This window comes from Ambystoma mexicanum, chromosome 13 (genome assembly GCF_040938575.1).
Source record: "Ambystoma mexicanum isolate Mex_15411 chromosome 13, UKY_AmexF1_1, whole genome shotgun sequence".
NCBI classification, from domain to species: Eukaryota; Metazoa; Chordata; class Amphibia; order Caudata; family Ambystomatidae; genus Ambystoma; species Ambystoma mexicanum.
In genome coordinates, this window is record NC_090938.1 from 601,890,986 (window position 1) to 601,911,228 (window position 20,243).

Sequence of the window (20,243 nt, forward strand, 5' to 3'; positions counted from 1 at the left end):
GCTGCATTTCCACAGGGGTTATAGTGACAATGCTTTATATGCTTAGACTATCATGGTCACCATCCCCTTGTTTATTGTGGGTCGAAGACCCCGATCGCTATTTTTTCCTCTACATTAACAGAGGGGAAATATATTTCCTGGGGAAAACAGAGACCTAAGGCCTTCCCCCACCCCTTCACAAAGTGAGAACCGCGCTCCAAATCCTAATGTTCTTAAACCACTCTCTGCACTATTTTCTAAACCTGTACATTCAACAGGCGGGGGCTTGGATTACCTGTACAGGAGAAAAATTCTATTTCGAAATTGCACGAAAAGGTAGAGCCTAAAAGTGCATTGCTGGAGAAATTTGGAGGGGACGGGCTTTTTAAAAAATGGGATGCCTGAGGCTCAGTCATCTCCACCCTTTATTAGCAAAAAGGTCACACAGGTAGAGGGAGATGCCATTTAATTAATTCCACTGCATTGCCTTGGCCAGTACGAATGAGACAATTGGTTGACAGGGTTGGCTCTGCTAAAGAGAAATTTCTTCTGCTGCGCAGGCCTCCTCCCAGCTGCTGGGCAGAGAGATTGGGAATTGGTCCTTTTTGTAGACTGTAGGCAATGATAGACCATGGTTGCCAAATTTCAGGGCTGGTCAGCCATTGGTACCGAGTGGGTTTGTGATGACCATCCATGGTTGCCTATGTTCAGGAGTGGCAAACTATAGTTGGCAATGGTAGACTGAGTGACAATGGAGTTGGCCAAAATGCTTGCTCACGGACCTTAATAAAACCTCTGCTAATACAAACACCACAAAATGCTAGACCCTAAAATGGTAGTTAACCGGGACATAAGGTTTACAACCAAATACCACCAAGGATCTATAGGCAGCTGCGACACATCGCTCTTCATCTCTACTGTCAGGCATCAGAGGCCGCTTACGCAGACCCTATATGTGCAGTGGGGGTTCCCATGGTGTTTACTGGACTCCACCTCCCAACGGCCACGGCGGAGCATGACATCATGATGCCACGCAACGTTTATGGCCAATGGGAGGCTGCGGCGTATGACGTAGTACAATGGGAGGCCATGATTTGCCACACACAGAAGCTGGGCAGCTAGAAGATGCGCAGCTAGAAGATGCAGAGGGCCAAATGGATCCCTGCTTCTCACCGTTTTTTCTTTGAGCAGCACTTCGTGGAACCCTCGTGTTCTTTTCTGGATTATCTAGATATCTGTTTTTGTAGCTAGATTTTTCTCTTTCCGATTACCCTTGTTGGACATGGCGTTTGTTGGGCTGAATTCCTGGTATTTACCTGGCTCCTCCTTGTTGGATTTCATCCCGTCTTGGTTACTTTGATTTGTCGTGGGATTTGTGCATTGTGCTTGTTTTTTTCCCTGGACTCCTGATCTCACCTGACATCTGGATTCCCCTTTCTATTATTCCTGGGGGCCCCTTCTTCACACGTGCATCTGCTACATACGCACCCAGCCTTGTGGTCTCTTTTTGGTTTTCCCTTCTTTCTTGAGAGGCTCCTCGTGCCAGCGGGGTTAGGTCCCTGCGGACACTTGGAACTTGTTGCTCGGTACGTCCTGTCTCCAGCAGGCGGTGTTCTGGTCTATGAGCTATTGCTACCTACCTCACTGGGAGAACCAAAACGTACACGTACCACAAGTTGTGCAGAGTGGGCATGCAAACTACCAGGCACTAGTCGTTCACGTGGGCCCAGACTAAATATTGTGACTCAAAAGCGAAACCATGCGGTTTATGTTCAACAGTTGTAGTATCAGCTAAAAGTTGCCCCCCTCCATTCTTAAATAGAAATACTGCTTTTTTACCAATGTGTAACAATTTTGGAAAGGCCAGGCAACTTGTGTAAAATATGTCCCCGGTGGAAATTATGACTACATTCCTTTTGGTGCAGGTTTGGGGGCGATTCAGAAAACAAATCACATTCTGCATGGGCACTTTGAACTGTCTGGTGTCTTGAAGAATCCTGTAGAGACTACCGTTTTAAGATGGTACTTAACTCTGGGGTCTAGCTGGTTCGGAAGCCCCTTCGCTTTGTACAGACAAGGCACGTTAGGCAGAGAGGGGGTGGGCTGCATGCATTCAGCCGTGGACGCTGTGCAAAGGACCATGTCATGCCACTCTGTAATTGTGGATATCTACAGCATATTTCAAAATTCTACTCTAATGTTCGGCCGCAGTATATATTTCGACTCATCATTTATGGTATTGTATTCTTGAAGCCTCCTGTGTGATTCTATAATTTCAAGCAGGTATGTGGTCCCTGGAACATGCAAGTCATCATATATTAGGTTCGTTGGGTATGACAATAGGCAGGCAAATGGTTTACTCTAGATGGCCAGTGGTCGCCTGCTGACCCTATAGTGACCATTTATGGAGCAGACACTACAATCTGTCTTCTGTTTTATTACTGAAATAATTGGTGCCTTTGCTACCAAGGTAATCGACCTATAAGCAATAGTGTGTGTGTGTTCGTGTGTGTTCAAGCAGAGGCAAACTGCTTTCATTTATTCACACAATTCCAAACAGGGTTCATTTACACTTAAAATTATTTCCACCATAATAAAATGCAAAGCGTTAGAAAGGACTTGCCGCAAGAGGCAAAACAAAGAATAAAAAAAAAAAAAAAACAGATCCACATGAAAGGAAGGTCATCAGCAATTACTGAATGGGTTCCTCCACATTAAAAGATTTTGATCAGGGGGCTAGTATCCCACCTCGGAAGAAAGGTTTAATATCGGAGTTTCAACGAAGATCTCTGTGGCACTAGCACTCACGGACTATCATACAAGTTATCCAATCTTGCAAAGGACCAAGAGGGCATGTTGGGTGGGGCATGGGAGGGATAAAGGGTCTTAAAATAGAGTAAGATTCTGGACACCCAGATTAAAATATACCAGCTCTTACGCTCCTTGCCACTCAATTGTTCCGGATTATTCTCAAGTTAGGATCAGGACTTTCACCTCCATTGGGCAGGAGTCCATGCTACCTGCATAGCACACCAGGACTGCCTTTTTCATGGAGAAAACGTATAAATTGTCTGTACAGTCTTTACTCCGATTAACGATTTGCTTTGATAACGCCACCCACCCAATGTCTAGATTTTATGCCAAAAACGCTCATTTAATTGTGGAAAATTTCGAAAATGTTACTTGCCATAGTGGCACTGCTACTTAGTCCATGTTCCCCTTTCCTTCATACTCTGGGGAAGTCCCAGAGCGTGTTGCAAAGCAGCATAGAATTACAGCTTTCTAGCAAGCACGAGCACAGGAACCCCCTGGACAACCCTCTGCATGGCACCACCTCCAAGCCCGCCTCCCAACCAAAAGTTCATTTTTTTAACTTTATATCAGACTTGGCTACTTATTAGCAAGGAGGAGGATGGCGTGTTGAGGAAAGGGTAGTGTAGACTAAGAGTACCGTTGCCATTGGGGAGAGTATCCTTTTTGCACTGGTACGTCCCATCCTCTTGCCTTCATACTCTTGGCGATTCTAAAGCATACCACAAGGAGATGACAGTGGCTGAAGCTCATTTAGCTGAAAGACTTCTCAGAACAGCTCGCTCAAAGGCCGCACCATTCCTTGAACTATAGTCGAGACCGTAGTGTTTACAGAAGGAATGTGGAGTTGCCCACATGACCACCTTACACATATCCTGCAGGGAATGAGTCTCTGAAATGCATTAGAAGTTGATTCTTTACACAAGTGGTGAGCATAGAGATCCACAGGAGGACATTTGTCCTGTAACATGTATGCCTGCAGTATCAGAGACCTCAGCCGTGCTAGTGAAGCTTTCCATGTAGCCAAGCCAGGGGCTGTTTCCCCAAAGGTCACAAGCAAATGGGCTCCTTTTCTGACATTGTGGGTTACCACAGAAGATATAGCAAGGCTCCCTGCGTTCGGCTAGCTAGAAGGCTAAAATGTCGCAGCACACCCAAGATTTGGGCAACTTCCCAGATCGTCTCTTGTACAAAAATAGGAATACTAACACATGTGCGGGTAATTAGTCTGCACCAACACTTAATACATTACACCAATCGGGAGGAAGGATAGCTCAGGGACAACGTGTCTGTCTTGGAAGCAAGTTAATACAGTGCAACACAGGTTTGAATCCCGATCCTGTGCTTAGAAGCCACTTGTTGGTATGAAGGGCGTTACATAAGAACAATTAGAATAATCAATGCGCCTTGGGCCAAGAATTGTCTCATTAAGTGAATCATCATGGATTATGTTTCCATTAAATATTAAGATCATCTTTGTCAATACGCATTAGTTGGTCGTTTTCTTGGGACATGTTTGTAAGGTTCCTCCTATTTGTTGTGTTAGTTTGGTATTCCAATCAGCCTGTAACATTACAACTTGGTTCACTGCACCAGTCCAATGAGAGACAATCCTTGGCCTTAGGCACATAACGATGACCAATAAGGAACCACTAGAAGGGGTTTAGGAACAAGGAATAATCTGAAGTTGGTAATAAAATAAACACATTTAATATTACATTGGTGTAATGTATGCAAGATTGGTGCAGACAAATTGACCAAGCACCTGTTAGAATTACTTTTCTGACATATTTTATTCATTCAGGATATCACTTTAAGGCTCTTGCCAAGTCCTGTCCTATAATTGTATTCACTTTTCAGAGTCCCTATAGGACAGAAGATTGTCTGACATTTCAGAAATGTGTAATTTACAAGCGTTTTCTTTTCCGCATCCGTGCTTGGAGAGAAATAGAAGATAGCAAGATTTCATGGTTGCTATGAAAGCTGCTTACAGCCTGTGGCAAAAAAAATGCAGTTGATTTTAGGAAACACCTTTTTTTGTGAAAAACGATACAAGGGCCCTCTACGCATAAGGCCTGCAGTTCAGAGATTCTGGGCGCAGTATAAACCACTAGGAAGACAGTTCTCAAAGTCACCCACTTCGGATCAGTCGAGGCTAGCGGCAGGAGTGCTGATAAGACTACATTGAGGGCACAGGTGCTATGGGGCCTCCTTCTCTGTGTGTAAAGCCTCAGGAGACCACCGAGGTGTCTTTTCGCTATGGGGTTTCCTAATGATACTATTTATTCTTTGTATTTAGGTAGGCTCCTTCTGACAGGAAGTAAGTTCTGCAGGAGTACAGAGAGACATTCGTTTCTGCAGAGTCCGTACTTAAGGAGAGTACTTCATCCACACCTGGGGGTGTTTTTCTCTAGGGGGTAGTGGCAGAACCATTTACTTGTGTATTGCACTGGTGGACCCTTTCTAGCTGCCCTTATAATTTCCATATTTCTTTCAGACAACCCTAAGTAGTCAAGGAAAGGAAGGCGATTGTGGGTTGGGGTGTCGAACCCAATACCTTGCTGTTGAAGGTAAGCCAACACTACAGTGGTCACAAGTTGGCATTCATTTGAGATTCTGGAGATCTAATGACCAGAATCTTTTTGGCAAAGGATTATTTGACAGAAGTTGGTTTCAATTTGTGTATTATCATCAGAATTAGCGGAAGGGGTGGATACACAAAGTGGCTGTCCATCCCAGGGGAGTAGGAAGGCATCCCTTGAAAGTCACTCACTTCCCCCTCCAGGATACATATGGGTCACGTTTCTTCTTGTTACATGTGGCAAACAGATCCAGAATTGGGATATGCCAGGCCTGAAATATTGGTAAAAGTGCTTTGCATTTGAACTTCCACTTGTGTGGTGCATGCAATCTCCAACTCAGAAAGTCCTTCTGAAGTTGACCTTCCCAGATAAGTTAGAGGGTATTGGGGAAATTGGTGTGTTCTATACATCGGTCTGAAATGTTCAACAAGCAACAGAAGGATCAACACTTGCTGACCAGAAAGAGAGGGCAGAAAGGCTTTAAAGGCCAGAAAATTGCTTTTCATTCCAAGTGATTTATGTTCTGAATACGCTCTTCTAGGGTTCATAAGTAATGTACCTCCCAGTAGGCCAACAGTGCTCCTCAGCCCACAAGTGATGCGTCTGTGGGCAATGTTCTGTAAGGGGTGTGGGGGGACACCGCCACATTGAGAGTCTTCTCAATCTACCAATGAAGATCCGGATTCAAGAATAAGGGCTTTTAAATCAGTTCTGTTTTGTTGCCAGATGTTCCTGGGAACACCATGATGTCAGGTGTGGCTCAGTCATCCTCCTCATGTGCAACCTGCCAAGTAGAACCACCGAAATGCAAAAGGACATAAATCCCAGAAGGTGTTGAAAGTTTACAGCTACTAAGAACAAGCTTCTCAGGAACTCCTGGCATTCATGCAGACGCAGTGTTTCTGCTGGTGGAAAAACACTCCCTTGCTCAAAGTCCCAGATTATTCTGATATACTGTAGTTTTTGAACGGCGATATTTATCATGAGGCCCAGCGCATAAGCCTGTTCGATGAATAGGGGGACCAGCCACGATGGTGTGCCTCCACTTATCAGACAGTTGTCCAAATGTGGCATCCCAGCAGACGGAAATGTAACAAAGGTATCCATGTCCTCGGTGAAAATCCTTGGTGCTGAATTTAGACCCAAAGAAAGTCCTTTGTACTGGTAGTGTGAAACAAGAATAGAATCAAAAGCACTTTCAGTGCTTTCTTCTTATTGGTATGTGCATATAAGCACTTTATAGATTTAAGGCGCACAACCAATCCCCCTCTAGAAGAGCCAAAAGAATCGGACCCGGCAAGACCATCTTGAACAATTCCTTCAGAATGGAATTTGTTGAAGCTGGATGGATTGTGAATGGTTTACCAGCCCGCACTGTTCTTCTTCAGTTCGGGAAAAAAAGCATGAGAAATAGCACAGACCGGACTGTCCAATTGGATCTGTTGTATTGCGCATATAAAATGATCAGGACCAATATGTCAAATAGACCATCTCTTTCATTAAACCAATAACCATCAATACACTAATTTCTATTTGGAAAACATACTCCTAATGTTATCCAAAATATACCTCTAAACCACCATTCTTGAGCACAAGGTCCACCCAGGCAGAGAATCTGAAGGTTCGACACTCCTGTGGCCCAGCTGAATTTCAGCCTGGTACATTGATTGGTCTCCTGCAATAATCAATTTTGGAGGGAAATGACATCAGACCCCAGGACTTATCAGTACCATGAGGTGGTTTGCGTCTGCCCTTCCCGCCCCCACTTCTCTCCCAACAATTTTCATCGAACTTTATGTAATCCTTTAAAAACTTGCTGAAGCGGGACGCAATAGAACAGAGTGGAATATTGTTTTTATTGCCATTGTATGTGAGAATATGGTCTATGTAGTTAGAAGTCATTGTATTCATGTCTTTATGTGGTATTTTTACCAAATCATTTTGCAGGCCTTGGTTTGTTCGCTGGTGTACCTGCACTCTGCCTCTCACGTCCCTGAGCTGGGTGTGTGCAAGAAACCTCTGAAGGCACTAGATGGAGGCTGTCCGCTTTATTAAAAAGAGAAGACGCTCGATTTGGGGGTGGGCCCAGGAATTGGCAAGAGGCTCTTTGCGGCAAGCCATTTTGCCTTTTCTTTTCTCAATTCCTCCTTGGTGGTCAGTTAAAGAGTGAGGCCATCAAAAGGGCAGAGTCCAGACCTTTTACTGTACGTCACGTAGAAGCTTTGCGCTTTTGAGCCATGCGCATCTCAAGTCTATCCCTAAGCCCATGCCCCTTGTGGAAGTATCCACTTGGCCTGCACTAATCCTCCCTCCCGCAAGCCCACTAGGAACTGTTCTTTTCTGTCTCCTGGCAGGTAATTTGCAAAGTTTCCCCATCTTGTGTCAGAATGTATTCTTACAAGCATGGAGGGTTGCCTCGGAGTTAGCTTGTCACAAATGTAGTGCTCTTTATTACCCATTACATCAAGCGCTCCATCTTCTCTGCTAGATGGAGCCAGGGTAGATTCAGGTGATGCGCCAACGTGGCTGAGATTACTGCAGAGTGGGCTAGTTACTGCGGAGCAAAGCCTTTCTCCTGTGACGGGTCTATAGCATGAGTCCATATTTTTGTTGTATGTGTGCGACGCTGTGCGGCTGCTCCCAATGTTCACTTGCCTCTGTAAAGATATCCCACTGTAATGGGATTTCTGTCTCAGCTCTTTTTGGCTGTACCACGGAGACGACTCCCAGCTCCACAGGAGGCATGTCATGCAAAGGAAGGTGTAAGAATTCAACCACATTATTTAATCTGTCACAATGACTGGTGACGTCTCTAGGTTCCTCCTCATCATAATCTTCTGGATGTTGCCTGGGTCTGCAGGAGTGCTAGTCACCGCAATGAATTCCTCGTTGTGCTGACCGACTGCCCCCTGCCTGTGCACTTATCTGCTAGGAAGGGATCGAACCGAGAGGGAGCCACGGGCGGTGCTAGAGTACCACGCCTGTGATAGACCCAAACAAACAGATTAGGCAACGGCTGTGGTGGTCCCCGGAGGAGATGCTCTGATGACACCCAGCACAGCGTCTGAACCCGTTGGATATGTGGCGTAACTGCGGTGCAATGCTCCATCTCGTCCAAAATGGAGAAAGGGACCAGTGGTTGGGCGGGGCATGCAGAGAAGGTGCCAAGTGAGAGCGTGTCCAGGGCACACCCGTGCTACCGTTAGCTAGCAAGATATAATTCTATGCTTTGGTTCCGTTCCAGGGTCCGCACGACGTCTAAAGGATATGATGGAATGGGGACAGGACGCAAGAGTACCATTTTACAAAAAGTATCTGCTCCATTTGCAGCCATTCTTTGTAGTGTCAGGGAAAGGGGTCTGCAACTCCGGTCTGCCGGATGTATGCTAACTTCCATTTAGATTCACCAAGTCCACATTCATTGTGCGTGGACACCCTTAAATATGGAGCGGATTGGGCCATCAGGGCCTCGACTCGGCAGACCCCAGGTCTGGGAAAGGCGAAGGAAATAAATGGGGGCTCACAAATATACCACGGGAGTCGCTGCCAAATCATTTACACATAAGAGAGCCGTTTACTCTGTCAATTGATCTATTCAAAGCATAAGAGAGCTGTGTCTTTGAAAGCTATTCTTCCCTGACAAGTCAACTTCAAGAAATAATCAATTGGCACACCAAGGTGTTTCTAGCGAGTGCTGGCAGAACAAGAGTTCATTCGTTTTGCCGCTTGAAAGCCTTGAACTGGCTAGACACTCCAATATGCGTTCCCCAATTCTATGGAACTAAATTTAAATAGGGCCTTGTGATGTGCTATCTGAGAGGCTTAGAGAAGATCACCTTTGAAGTAAGCAAGGGTATGAGAAAAATAAAACCGACAGCACACCAAGCACATCCACAGTATAATGTAAAGCAACATGAATGGCTAAGAGGCCGAGGTGGTCGATTAACTTGAATTCTTGGGGCCTTTTATAGCCCAATGCTGGATTTTACAAACTAGTCAGTGGAATGGAGACGAATCAACCAATCCCTGAGAATCATAAAAAGCCTTCCTCGCGACCTAAAAAAATGAAAACCTTCCAAAGCAAATTCTGCTTTCAAGTCAAATCTAAATTACAGTCTCGGAAGCAGGCAACACAAGTACAAACTAACGTTGTCTGCTTTATGGGTGTGATCTCTGGGCACTGATCAGCTCTGGTTACATGATAACTGAATGAAAAGCCAGGTCTTTGATTGCTAATTAAACAAAATAAAAGACCAGCAACAGACTCCTCTTAACCCCCCTACTTCTAACTCTGCAGAAAGAGAGGGGTTCCAGGAATCAAAAAATCAAATCACCCCAGGAACGAAAACATGGCACAGGTGGTGAATCTATTGGTTAGGAAGACACATGGTCTATGGACGCAAGAACCAAATAAGGTGCATCAATTGTTTTGTGAACAGGTAGACAACATAGTGGAGAACGGAGTCTTGCTCATTTCTGCGCAGAGCTGGACTACAGCATTCTGGATCCACAGAAGCATTTCATTCCATTCACATAAAACCTACAGAACGGCTTTGCATAAACCAAGCTTTACAGTGCAGCGGCACTGGCTGCTGTAGCCTGAAGGGGTGATTTGAACGTATTCAGGATCTTAAGCTAAAAATAAAGCTAACCTCAACTGCGTGTGCCTGTGGGATCAACAGAAGCCGACTAAAAAAGGCAAGTAGGGGGTCCAAGACAACTGGTGACGGTTTGTGCTAGAGGTTCAAACAGGTAAACCAGAACTGTGGGTCTAGAGGCTCGCACCATACCCAAACATAACCAACTCTCCCTTGCTTTTATTTAAGTCCAATTAGATGGCTCACACACAGCTGCACGCTGCTGCCAAACAGGATTGCAGACTAAGAAATGTTGACACAAAGGGTTAGTGCCTTAAATATAAACAGTGCACGGTCTACATATGTGTATAAACAAAAACCAATGAAGGCAAAGCAGCCAATGGACTGAGATTGAAAGTTCGATAACAGTGGAACCAAGGGGCACCAGCCGATCCAATGCGATGACATCATAAGATCAAAAGGGGGTGATGTACAACTCTGTAAAATGGGTCAAAAAAGCAACCCCAGCAAATCTAGCACTGGATAGCCCAATAATATGTCACGCACGATCAACAGAACTGATCCCAGAGGCTATGAAAGTGGTTTCGGTTTCTGCTTCTACCGAGCTGTGCTGTTTGCAGTAAACAAAAGACTTAATGGCATGTTTCATCTTGTGCCAGTGTTCTAAACAGTATTGTCAAGTCACCGGACTAGCGGATTCAGAGCTCCAGGCTCACGTAGAATGGCACGCTTACAATACTTTTGCATAGTCTCTAGTTTCTCAAAATAATGATTTGGGCTTAAAGTAGTCTTAATGACTGGATTTCAGCTTAACCGTGTCTTTATAGGCACAAACATTGCATATGAGAAGGCACCCCGAAACAATTCAATGCACACTTCTGGCATCCTTTCTGTGAGTCCATAAGAGATCTCCTTAGGAGTATTTTGCTGCAGCCAATTAGTAGAACATTCCTGATATTCAACGGTAATCAAAATTGGAAGATCATAATTTAGTGCGTGGAATCCATGGTAAAAACAGAATGTCTTAAACCTTCCGGTTTAGGCAATGAACATGAAATGGCCAGTACATGTAATGTTAGTTGAACAAGCAAACATAATATGGAATATGGACAGAATACAGGACAGAATAAAGATATAGCTAAAAGGAAAAGGGGTTGTATTGCATTTTCTGTAGAAATGATGCATTGCCATAACTTAAAAACTACACGTAACCAGAGGAAGTCTAATGTTTTTCTTAAAGATGTGAAATTAATCTTTGACTGTCAAGAGGTTTAATCGTTAGTATAAGACACCACCTTTCTTAACTGGTTGATAAACAACTAGAAAATGAGCGGACATGCAAATGGATTTCAAGACATGCAAATGGATTTCAATCAGATTTGGACTGCCCGATATTGTAAGAACCTATCTAGCAATTAAACACTATCTAATTCGACATAGGTAGAATGTTTACAAGGTGCACAAGCAACTCAAATTGTCATACAAATGTATTTGAGATATTATCAAATTATTTCATCAACACAGTCAATAAATGATCACTCTCAATGTTTAATCAGCTCACTGGCAAAGACTGCTTGTAAAAAGGGTTTAAGGTCTAAAGTACAGTTCAGTTTAGATAGTCAAAACTGACAAGGTTGGTGCGGTTTAAACGTAGAAGGTAAGTTAGTGTAGGTTTCAGAGAAAGTCATGTTTTTGGTGTACTTGTTTGTAATATTAGGACTATATTTATTTCTAGGCATGTGTTCTGAAGAAACAATATGAAAAAATATACACCACAACCAGAACTTTTTTTTAGTACTGCATAGAGATGTGGAACCTACACCGATATAGTATTGAAGTGTATTCAAAACGTTCTGTGTAAGGCCTGAAAATCCTCCCAAGATGGTTAATCAAGGAGCAAGTTCCGTTTGGACAATATGTCCCAATGGCTGGTCGTAATATCTACTATTCAGTATGATATTCAGAAATAACCCTGTCTGGACACTTAAAGGGAAATGCTTGCAATAAAGTTAAGAGTTTGTAGCTGCTTGCACACATTTGAATTACCCACCTTTGTATGTCTAGTAGAAAGTTACATTTCTGTGACCTTAGGCACATGTTCATAAGGTTACGTCAAATCTACGCTTTTTTGTGACTCAGAAGTAAGTCGTTTTGTGCATCGGTCATACCGTGCACTGATTTAAGTCCTGACTTTTACAGCATGTAAGCGTTATTTGCATTTTGGAAGGGATTCGTGAATCTGTCCCGTGGTCACCACGCCTGTCGACATTACTGAAATTGAAATATAGCTAGGATGAGCAGTGTTTAAATTTTGACCAAGTTTACTGAACCAGAAAATCAAGCTGGCTCCCAAGCAGAACGAGCTGCGAGCTTCATCGATCAAAGTCCTTTTGAAAAAATGTGAAGAACCCCATAAAGGACAGTTCATTCCTAAAATGCATCATCATTCGCCATCTTCTAATCCCGAGTTTATTAGGGACACGTAGGATGCTTGCTGGCAGATGGGTTTACACAGAACCTATATAGTCAAGCGGATGCAGCGCAAACACTGTCACTGCACTACAGAAAGATGTCAGAGTCCCGAGAGGCGGTCCACATAGATGTCCTTCCTCCATAAAGGCTGTGATTACTGAAATAAATTACATTCCGAAACCAGAAAATGTTTCTCAGGTTCATGTACTGGTTTTTCAGTTTCATGGCAGCGCACTTGCACAACCTTAAATGCACTAGGCGTAGCAAGATCGTTTGTCCTGTCCTCCCTGGTCTTCCCTCGCTAGCTTGGTTGCGCCTGGTTGCGCCTGAAACACTTGTGCATAGGCGCATTATTGGCAATCAATCTTAATGTCGCCAGACCTCGTGCACTACTTTATTGTTCTGCATGTCCTTTTGCCCATGCACTTTTACTATGTGATAAGTCGTTGGGCATAGTACGGCAGTTTATTGATTGCATGCTCTTCCTTCTCGCCCCCCCCCTTCTCGCCTTCCCTCCTGTCATGCACTTGCACTCGTAGAAATGCCTCATCATTCGGAAACTTCAAAGCCTAAGAATGACTACTGTATTCCCTTGTTCCCTTCCCACTTTAAAGCACTTTACTTTTTATAAGCACTTTACAAATAAACAATTACAATGTATGAGTGTATGTATTGGACATATGCAGGGGCGGAAGCCCGTTCGAAAAATGTTCAATTATTCGTCTGCCCACACAGCATTTTCAACGCTCATTAGCACTTCCACAAAAAAAGATGTCTAAGCGCATTGCTAGCATGACGGCTGAACCATTCTAAATAGGAGCCATTTTAACGGGACACAATTAATCAACAATTGGAAAAAAAAGTATTTGGTCCAGCCTGGACTCGAACACGTTCTCTGCATAAGCACGGATCTGATCAAAGTTCACCTAACACAGTGAGCTATCTGTCATCAAGTAAACATGGCCACGCAGAGGACTAGTTTACCGATGACAGTAGCTCGCAAGCCCCTTAGTTGTGCTAATGTGTCCTTTTTCTCAGTTAACTGGCACGGCCGTGGCAACGGCAGTGACCACACACATGGAGACAGCCCTAAACCAACACTAGAGCAGTCCGGCTGCCTTTGATGGGGCCAGCCAAGCGGGAGAAGGCCCGAATACATCAATGCACAATCTGCCCCTGCATAAGAAGGATGTTATGCTTGTATAGCAGGGTATTACACAACTTCCACACAGTTGGTAGTGCATCCAAACCCCTCTGCCACAAAAACGGAACAGACTGTAAATCACATGATTATTTAACTAGTTCAGTTTCAAATTCACCCAAGCCAAACATTGGAGTCCAATAGGGTGGCCAGAGCAACATTACATGAAAACGCTGTAGAAAATGATGCACCTCTTCCCTGCTTCACATCAAATAACCATTTTCACACATTATTAAAGTGAACCATCGCAAGGGTTCTTTAGTTCAATAAAAAATAATCCTTAGCATAAGAAGGCTACATAGGTGCACAATAGAACATTACATTTTTTATTAAATTAATCGAAGGTTTTTAATAGCAGGAAACGTATTTTGTTTGGTGGTGAAACGCGTCATCAAAACAAAAAGTGAATTAATTTGTGATATTCTTTGAGACCAATTGGTTAGGAATTTTGGGAAACAAATTAAATATGAATCAAACTAAAAAGGCCATAGCTCACTAAGAAAGTATGACTTGATGCTACTCTTCTTTTAATAAAAAGCATGCACAAATTCCCCCAAGAATAATTAATATGATATTAATGAATGTGGAAGTCATTTTTATCTTCACAGCAAATAAACTGCATCATGAAGGCATACTTGATTTAACAGAAACAAGAACGTGATTTAAATGATTTTCTTGCCGAGACTGAAACATTATGGAATGCTTTCTTAATAAACTGTGCTGAATTCTGAATCTGGAACGCAAGCTACTAGAGAGGTTTTGATGATAATGAATGAACAAGGCTGAAAGGAGTTTAACATTCAGATTGGGCAGTGGGCAATTTCTAGGTGTCATTTTGCCAAATCCTGCCATTCTTGGATTACTACCGAATCATGGTCACACAATTTTCTGACCAAAGTAAATTTTCTCTTATTATAATAAATGTGCTTGCATGGAGTGCCAAACTTCAAACCTTTAAACAGTGCCATACAGAGAAACTGAACGCAAGTGTGCATTGCAATTTGTTTTGGAGGATAAATAAGTTTGGTGTTTTTTACTGAATTAAAAGTTCTCTCATACAGTAATTCAGACAGTCATTGGTGATCCAGCGTAGTTGAAAGTGTTCTAAAGTTTGCAGAGGGAAAACAAATATGATTGGTGGAAACTTAAAACAATTTTGAGAACATTATAGGTTTGATCTTCCCCTGCATCCCAGTCAGAAGAGTTCAGTGAAAAGGAGTAATCTCCCTACTGCTAGTACACACATCTATTTAATTGACCCATCACATTTCTGGAGATCTGGGCTAAATCATGATACACCCAGCACATTCTAGTTCTGCAGTTGAAAGAAAAATCAAGCCCCTTCAGCGATTTCTAATTGAAAACTGTAGACATCACCAACTACCACCAGGTAAATGATTGGCAAAAGCTGACCAAGAGACAGTGCATGCATGAAAACAAAAAGGTAAGCAGGCAAAATAGACGATTCAGAAGAAAAAGCCAGAGGATAACAGGAGCAGGAAAGAGGGGTGGGGGGGTTGTGGGAGGGGGGAGGATCTGCATGCCATTAACTGCTACTTTTCCAGTCTTCACCAACTATGATAAGCACTATGCCTGCGATTTAACAGCAAACTATTGAAAGACATTTCTCCTGACAGCACATTCTTTACATAAGACTGGGAAAAGGATATGCTTCAATGACATTCTGCACAGGTAAATAATCTGATTGGCATTCCATAATACTTACAGCACGCTGCCCTAGGCCCCCACCAGAAATGTAAAGGAAAGGTTATATCACATTACAACATCAGCAATTCGCTAGCACTCTAGGAAACTATTCGAAATCAATGACAGGAAATGTATAAAGATGGACACAGAAAATGGATCAAGTGTTCAGCGCCATTTGCAGTCCTCGTTTTCCCAGGCAGTAACACTGCAGAGCGGAAGCAAGGTTCCAATACATTTTCAGTGCTCGAACTTAAGCGTGGCTAAGCAGGGCCTAAAGGCAGTTTCTGTGTATCCAGCATTAACCAGTGACCAAGAGCTACCCAGGTGCTTGTACGCCGTATTCAGGAAATCACATGTGATGGAAACATATCATGTTGCCCATTATTTATGACCACGTATGCTTTACATGTTGTATAGATGTGTCCTAAAGTTTATTTATAGATTGTCCCACACTCACAGAGTTAAATTCACATAGGTGCGTTTGATCCGCATCAGTTGGCATGGGGAGCAAAAAGTAGCTCCTGGTAGGGGTTGGTGTCAAACTAACCAGGCTCTAGTAGGTTACAGCTAAATAGCTCCCAGCTCCCTTCAATTTCGAACCCTGCATTTTACAACAGAACTACCAAACGTCAAAGGCATTCAGGTTGACTTATTTCAAGGGTGTACTTTTGGCTCTCCAGATGTATTGGACTACAACTCCCATCAGACCTGGCCTGCATAGGCAATGAAGAGGGATCATGTGTGCTGCAGTCCAAAATATTTTAGGAGTCACAGGTTGCAGACCTGAAATCAATACAACAGGTCATTTTTAAAATATATTTCTGTCTCCCAGAGCCCATTTATCTGTCAATCTCTATAATGTTAAGAGGCACACTGCTGGAAAGAACTCTTTGACCGATTACTATGTTTCTGTAAAAGGCAACCACCAGTCATAGTTGTCCATGCAGGATTTCCTGTAGGGCTTATCATAGCAGGTACACTTTTAGAGAGAATGTACTAGCAAATGATACAAAGTCAGATCCTCCCCAATGATTAATGATGTGAGCATCACAGTTCCCCTGTCCATTAAGCCATTAGATGGCCTGGAGGCAATTCTAAAAAGGGATTGCTCAAATCCAGTCGTGCAACATGCACGGATATGGTCAGTTGCAGAGAAAGTTTGTTGGGTTGGATGTGGTAATTCAAAGGGGAAATAACAGTTATATATGGTGCTCAACATCCTGCATTTGCTTTAAAGAGAAGTGTCACTGTATGAAAGGAGACATTGCTAGATTACCATCAGTAAAACACACACACGCCTCACATATTTGACATACTAGGGCCGACTTGATGCCACACCAATTACCTCACAAACACAAATTCATCAGGACTGCTTTTATCCAACTAACATGTTCGAAAACTTGGACAATGGTGGATTTGTCATGCACCAAACTGCCCAGTTCATTAACACATTGTTAACAGTCACGTTTTACACGTTGTGTAAACATTCTGTTAACACAAATGGCCAATGATATACACCATAGCCATCATACACTGAGAGCATTAACAAAATACTGTAGAACTGATAAATTATTGTAGGCAAAGTATAGTGCCTGAGGGGCCCAAACGCCACCAACAGATATTGATGAACAAATATCAGTTTTGCTTGGGCCTTTCACGCTTTGCTAGGTTATCTAGTCAACATACCCAGAGCATGATTTTCCTATAACACATATAGTCGTCTCTCTCAGAGGATTTTCTAATCAGATTGCAGCCTTGAAACCCTGCCCCCATTGCTGTGCTCTTTCACCGAGTGGCCATTTCAATGGTGATTATTGTTGGAAACAAATGTCGAAAATATGCAGGTTTGTTAAAGAAAGAATCCCGCAGAAGACTGCAGACTATGCTTCTCTCTTGGGGAGTGAACACCCAATCTCCATTCATTTTCAATCACTGTCTCTTGGTCCTCTTGCTCACAGGAATGTAAAGAACTAAGTATATATTGAATAACTGTGATAAACTTTACCCCAGATAATAAGCCATCGTGTCCTTAAAGTCAACACTACTGAGGTTTCTGTACATTTCCTGAAAGGTCCAAGAGCTTAATGCTTCTGCTGCACTGCCAAACTCTTGTGTGCAGTCCTATTTTACCTTAGTCTTCATTAACCCTCAAAAAGCCCAAGCTTTTACTCACACTATGCAAGCCCTGTATGTCCTCCTCGGCTAGGGCAGCACGGTAAATTTTCACAAAATGGAAGGCACACAACAGCTAAAACAATCTCAGTTGTGGGAATCTAAAAAGGTATGTTGGTCTCTGCGAGAAGCTGCAGAGGAAATATGTAGGACATGAAAGTTGGCAGGCACGTAGTGTGACTTTCTGATGACTTCACGGCTTACCATTGTTAATACTGGTCAGAGGCGGGCACCACTCTATATGAAACGATTTACATGCACAGCATGAGGAATCGACTACCATCACATGATTGCTGCTTGGCACTGCAAACCCGAAGAGGAGCAAACACCATTTGTAAACTGGCGCTGAACACTTGAGGATGAACTAAGCATGCAGTATGATCAATGATGGCAATTGGCGCTTATACAAGAAGAAAAACATACTTTACTCATTGACCCATAACAAAGACAATAAAAAATAAGCACTGTGGCACATGGTATATTCCGGAAAGACATGCTGGTTTCTCGGTAAAATCTTCATAGTGAACATGTTCATGGGGCAGCATAATCCAAATGGTGTGGCTCTCGAAGGTCTTTTTATAGTAATTCTACAAGACCTCCTGTTCAAGTATGCCTATTCAGAGTGCTGCCCATGCAGCGCGTTACTCGGCAGGCGGCATTACCTTCTGAACTGCCATCTCCGGGAGTCCTTCCGTTGCAACTCTTCAGCAATAGCTGGAGCAATGCAGAAAGGGCTCGCGCCTACCTGGATCGCCCGTCCATCCGTCCATCAACAGGAAAAGGAGCGGATGGCAGTAACACCGTGGAGAAGACTCAAGCGTGAATTGCAATTCACTCCCCGAGTTCTTGCTCAAGGATAGCAAAAATCTACTTCTATCCAAGGTGTTTATCAGTCCGACAACCTGCCACTGCTCTAAAACTACTACCCTGAGCATTTGCAAGGAATCACTGCAGCTTTAAAGCAGGCGTTCGAGTTCGAGGCAATTGCAGTGCCGGTTTCAATTGTTTGATAAAACAGAAAAGTGTCAACGTTTCGCTATTACTTAACGTTGCTTAAATGTGGTTTAAAGGACCTTTCCAAAAGCTCCAGGCCACAATCTGGTTTGGATAACCAGGGGCCTGGCGTGGCCAGAATATTTACTTTGGGTAGCGAGACTGTTGGGGTGCAGAGGGAGTGCTGTAACCCACAGAATAAACGTGACTTTGTGGGACTAGACATCGCCGGTGAAGGCTCATGGGGAGTACTGCACATTTCTAGTGAGTTTGCACTGAGAACTGTACCCAGCTCTGAAAATCTGAAGCATCCGACCAATCCAGCAACTAGCACGCATTTATGGCTGAACCCCTAAATCTAAATCTCACACATAAAAAGGACAGTGGTTCGTAAATGTGTTTGAGGCAAGAGTTTCTACATTGGCGTTTAGAAGACCAGTCCATTTTGGCTCTGCAATTTCGTTAATTGTGCAAGGGAATGAAGGCAGATTAACACGCCTATTTGAAAAATTATTATCAATTTGATCAAATACCATCAACATATTATTAAATGTGCATGCCACACATTATGCGCCAGCAGCCCGAGAGTCGGACGATGGGCAATAAATGAGTCCCTGAAAACATAAAAAACCATCACTACTGGTCAGGAGATGAAGGATGGCCAAGGCACAGAGACCGAAGAAGCATGGCATCAAATTATTACCAAAATGGGCGTGGTGGAAAAAATGCAAACAATATGTTGTGATGAATGGCAAGCGGGAAGAACATCCGCCTGGGCCCGAGCTGCAGCCAGAGACAAAAGATATTCTGACCTCATCAAAGAACTGCTGGGTTTTGCGCAGTATGAACTTGAGCTCCGTCAGCTCTAGGAAGTTCCTCTTCAGAGCTTCCTGGTTGGTGTTGATCTCCTTCAGTTCATTCTCAATCTTCTCGAAATTGGCCTGGAGACAGAACAAAAAGTCACAGTGTTAGAAAGTTCCCAAGACTAAACAAAACAATGGATGAAATGGAGTTAAAGGTTCCTAGCCACTGGGAATAACTTTGCCCAATCGATCCTTCATGAATAAAATCATTGGTATTATTACAGTAGGAAACAGATGCAGAGCCGAAAAACCCAGATCTCACAATAATTGGAAAAGCTCTGCCCACCAAAAACACTGAGCAGATGACTGAGGCAAACTAAGCGGCGGTGAAAATTGTGATATCGGAGCAAAGAGCCTGACCAACACTAAAATAACTAGTAAGTACACAGCTACATAGTGGTGTTAAAAGAGAAGAGACACAAAGCCTGCCAAATCCACCTTGCCTCTCACTTCTAGATTATGGCCATTTCCCTAGTGACAAAGAAAAGGACCATAGCAAATCAGGGCCGAGAAAAGAATAAGACCTCAAACTAGGCACTCAGAACCATTCTTGGCCAGCCACAGTACAGATTGATGTATAAATATCAGTAGTTCAATTATAATGTTTTGAGATGTAAATAATTGGCAAAAGTATGTGCACATTCTTGCAAAAGTAAAAATGATACTCTACCATATGCAGGGCATGATTGTGGTTGATAGCAGTGCACTGGCAAACAACAGGTCATAGAATGGTGCTGTGTACCAAGTGCACCATAACACAGTGAGGAGTTCCCTTACCCACAGCCAGACCACACCCAAGACAGTGCATACTTTGGCTGAGGGATTTGGATAGGGTAGCATGAAGTTTTAGGGAAATGTGAGGTTG

At 43.3% G+C, this 20,243-nt stretch overlaps 1 protein-coding gene across 8 annotated transcripts in view; it reads right to left on the reverse strand.

Annotated features, from left to right (window-relative positions):
• ATP6V0A1 (ATPase H+ transporting V0 subunit a1) overlaps positions 1 to 20,243 on the reverse strand; it is a 359,698-nt gene that overhangs the window by 254,618 nt on the left and 84,837 nt on the right. For all 8 annotated transcript variants that reach the window (XM_069634445.1, XM_069634444.1, XM_069634440.1 and 5 more), the window contains exon 5: positions 19,328 to 19,456. In XM_069634445.1, coding sequence (XP_069490546.1) covers positions 19,328 to 19,456 — 129 coding nt within the window. The remainder of the gene's footprint in view (positions 1 to 19,327; positions 19,457 to 20,243) is intronic.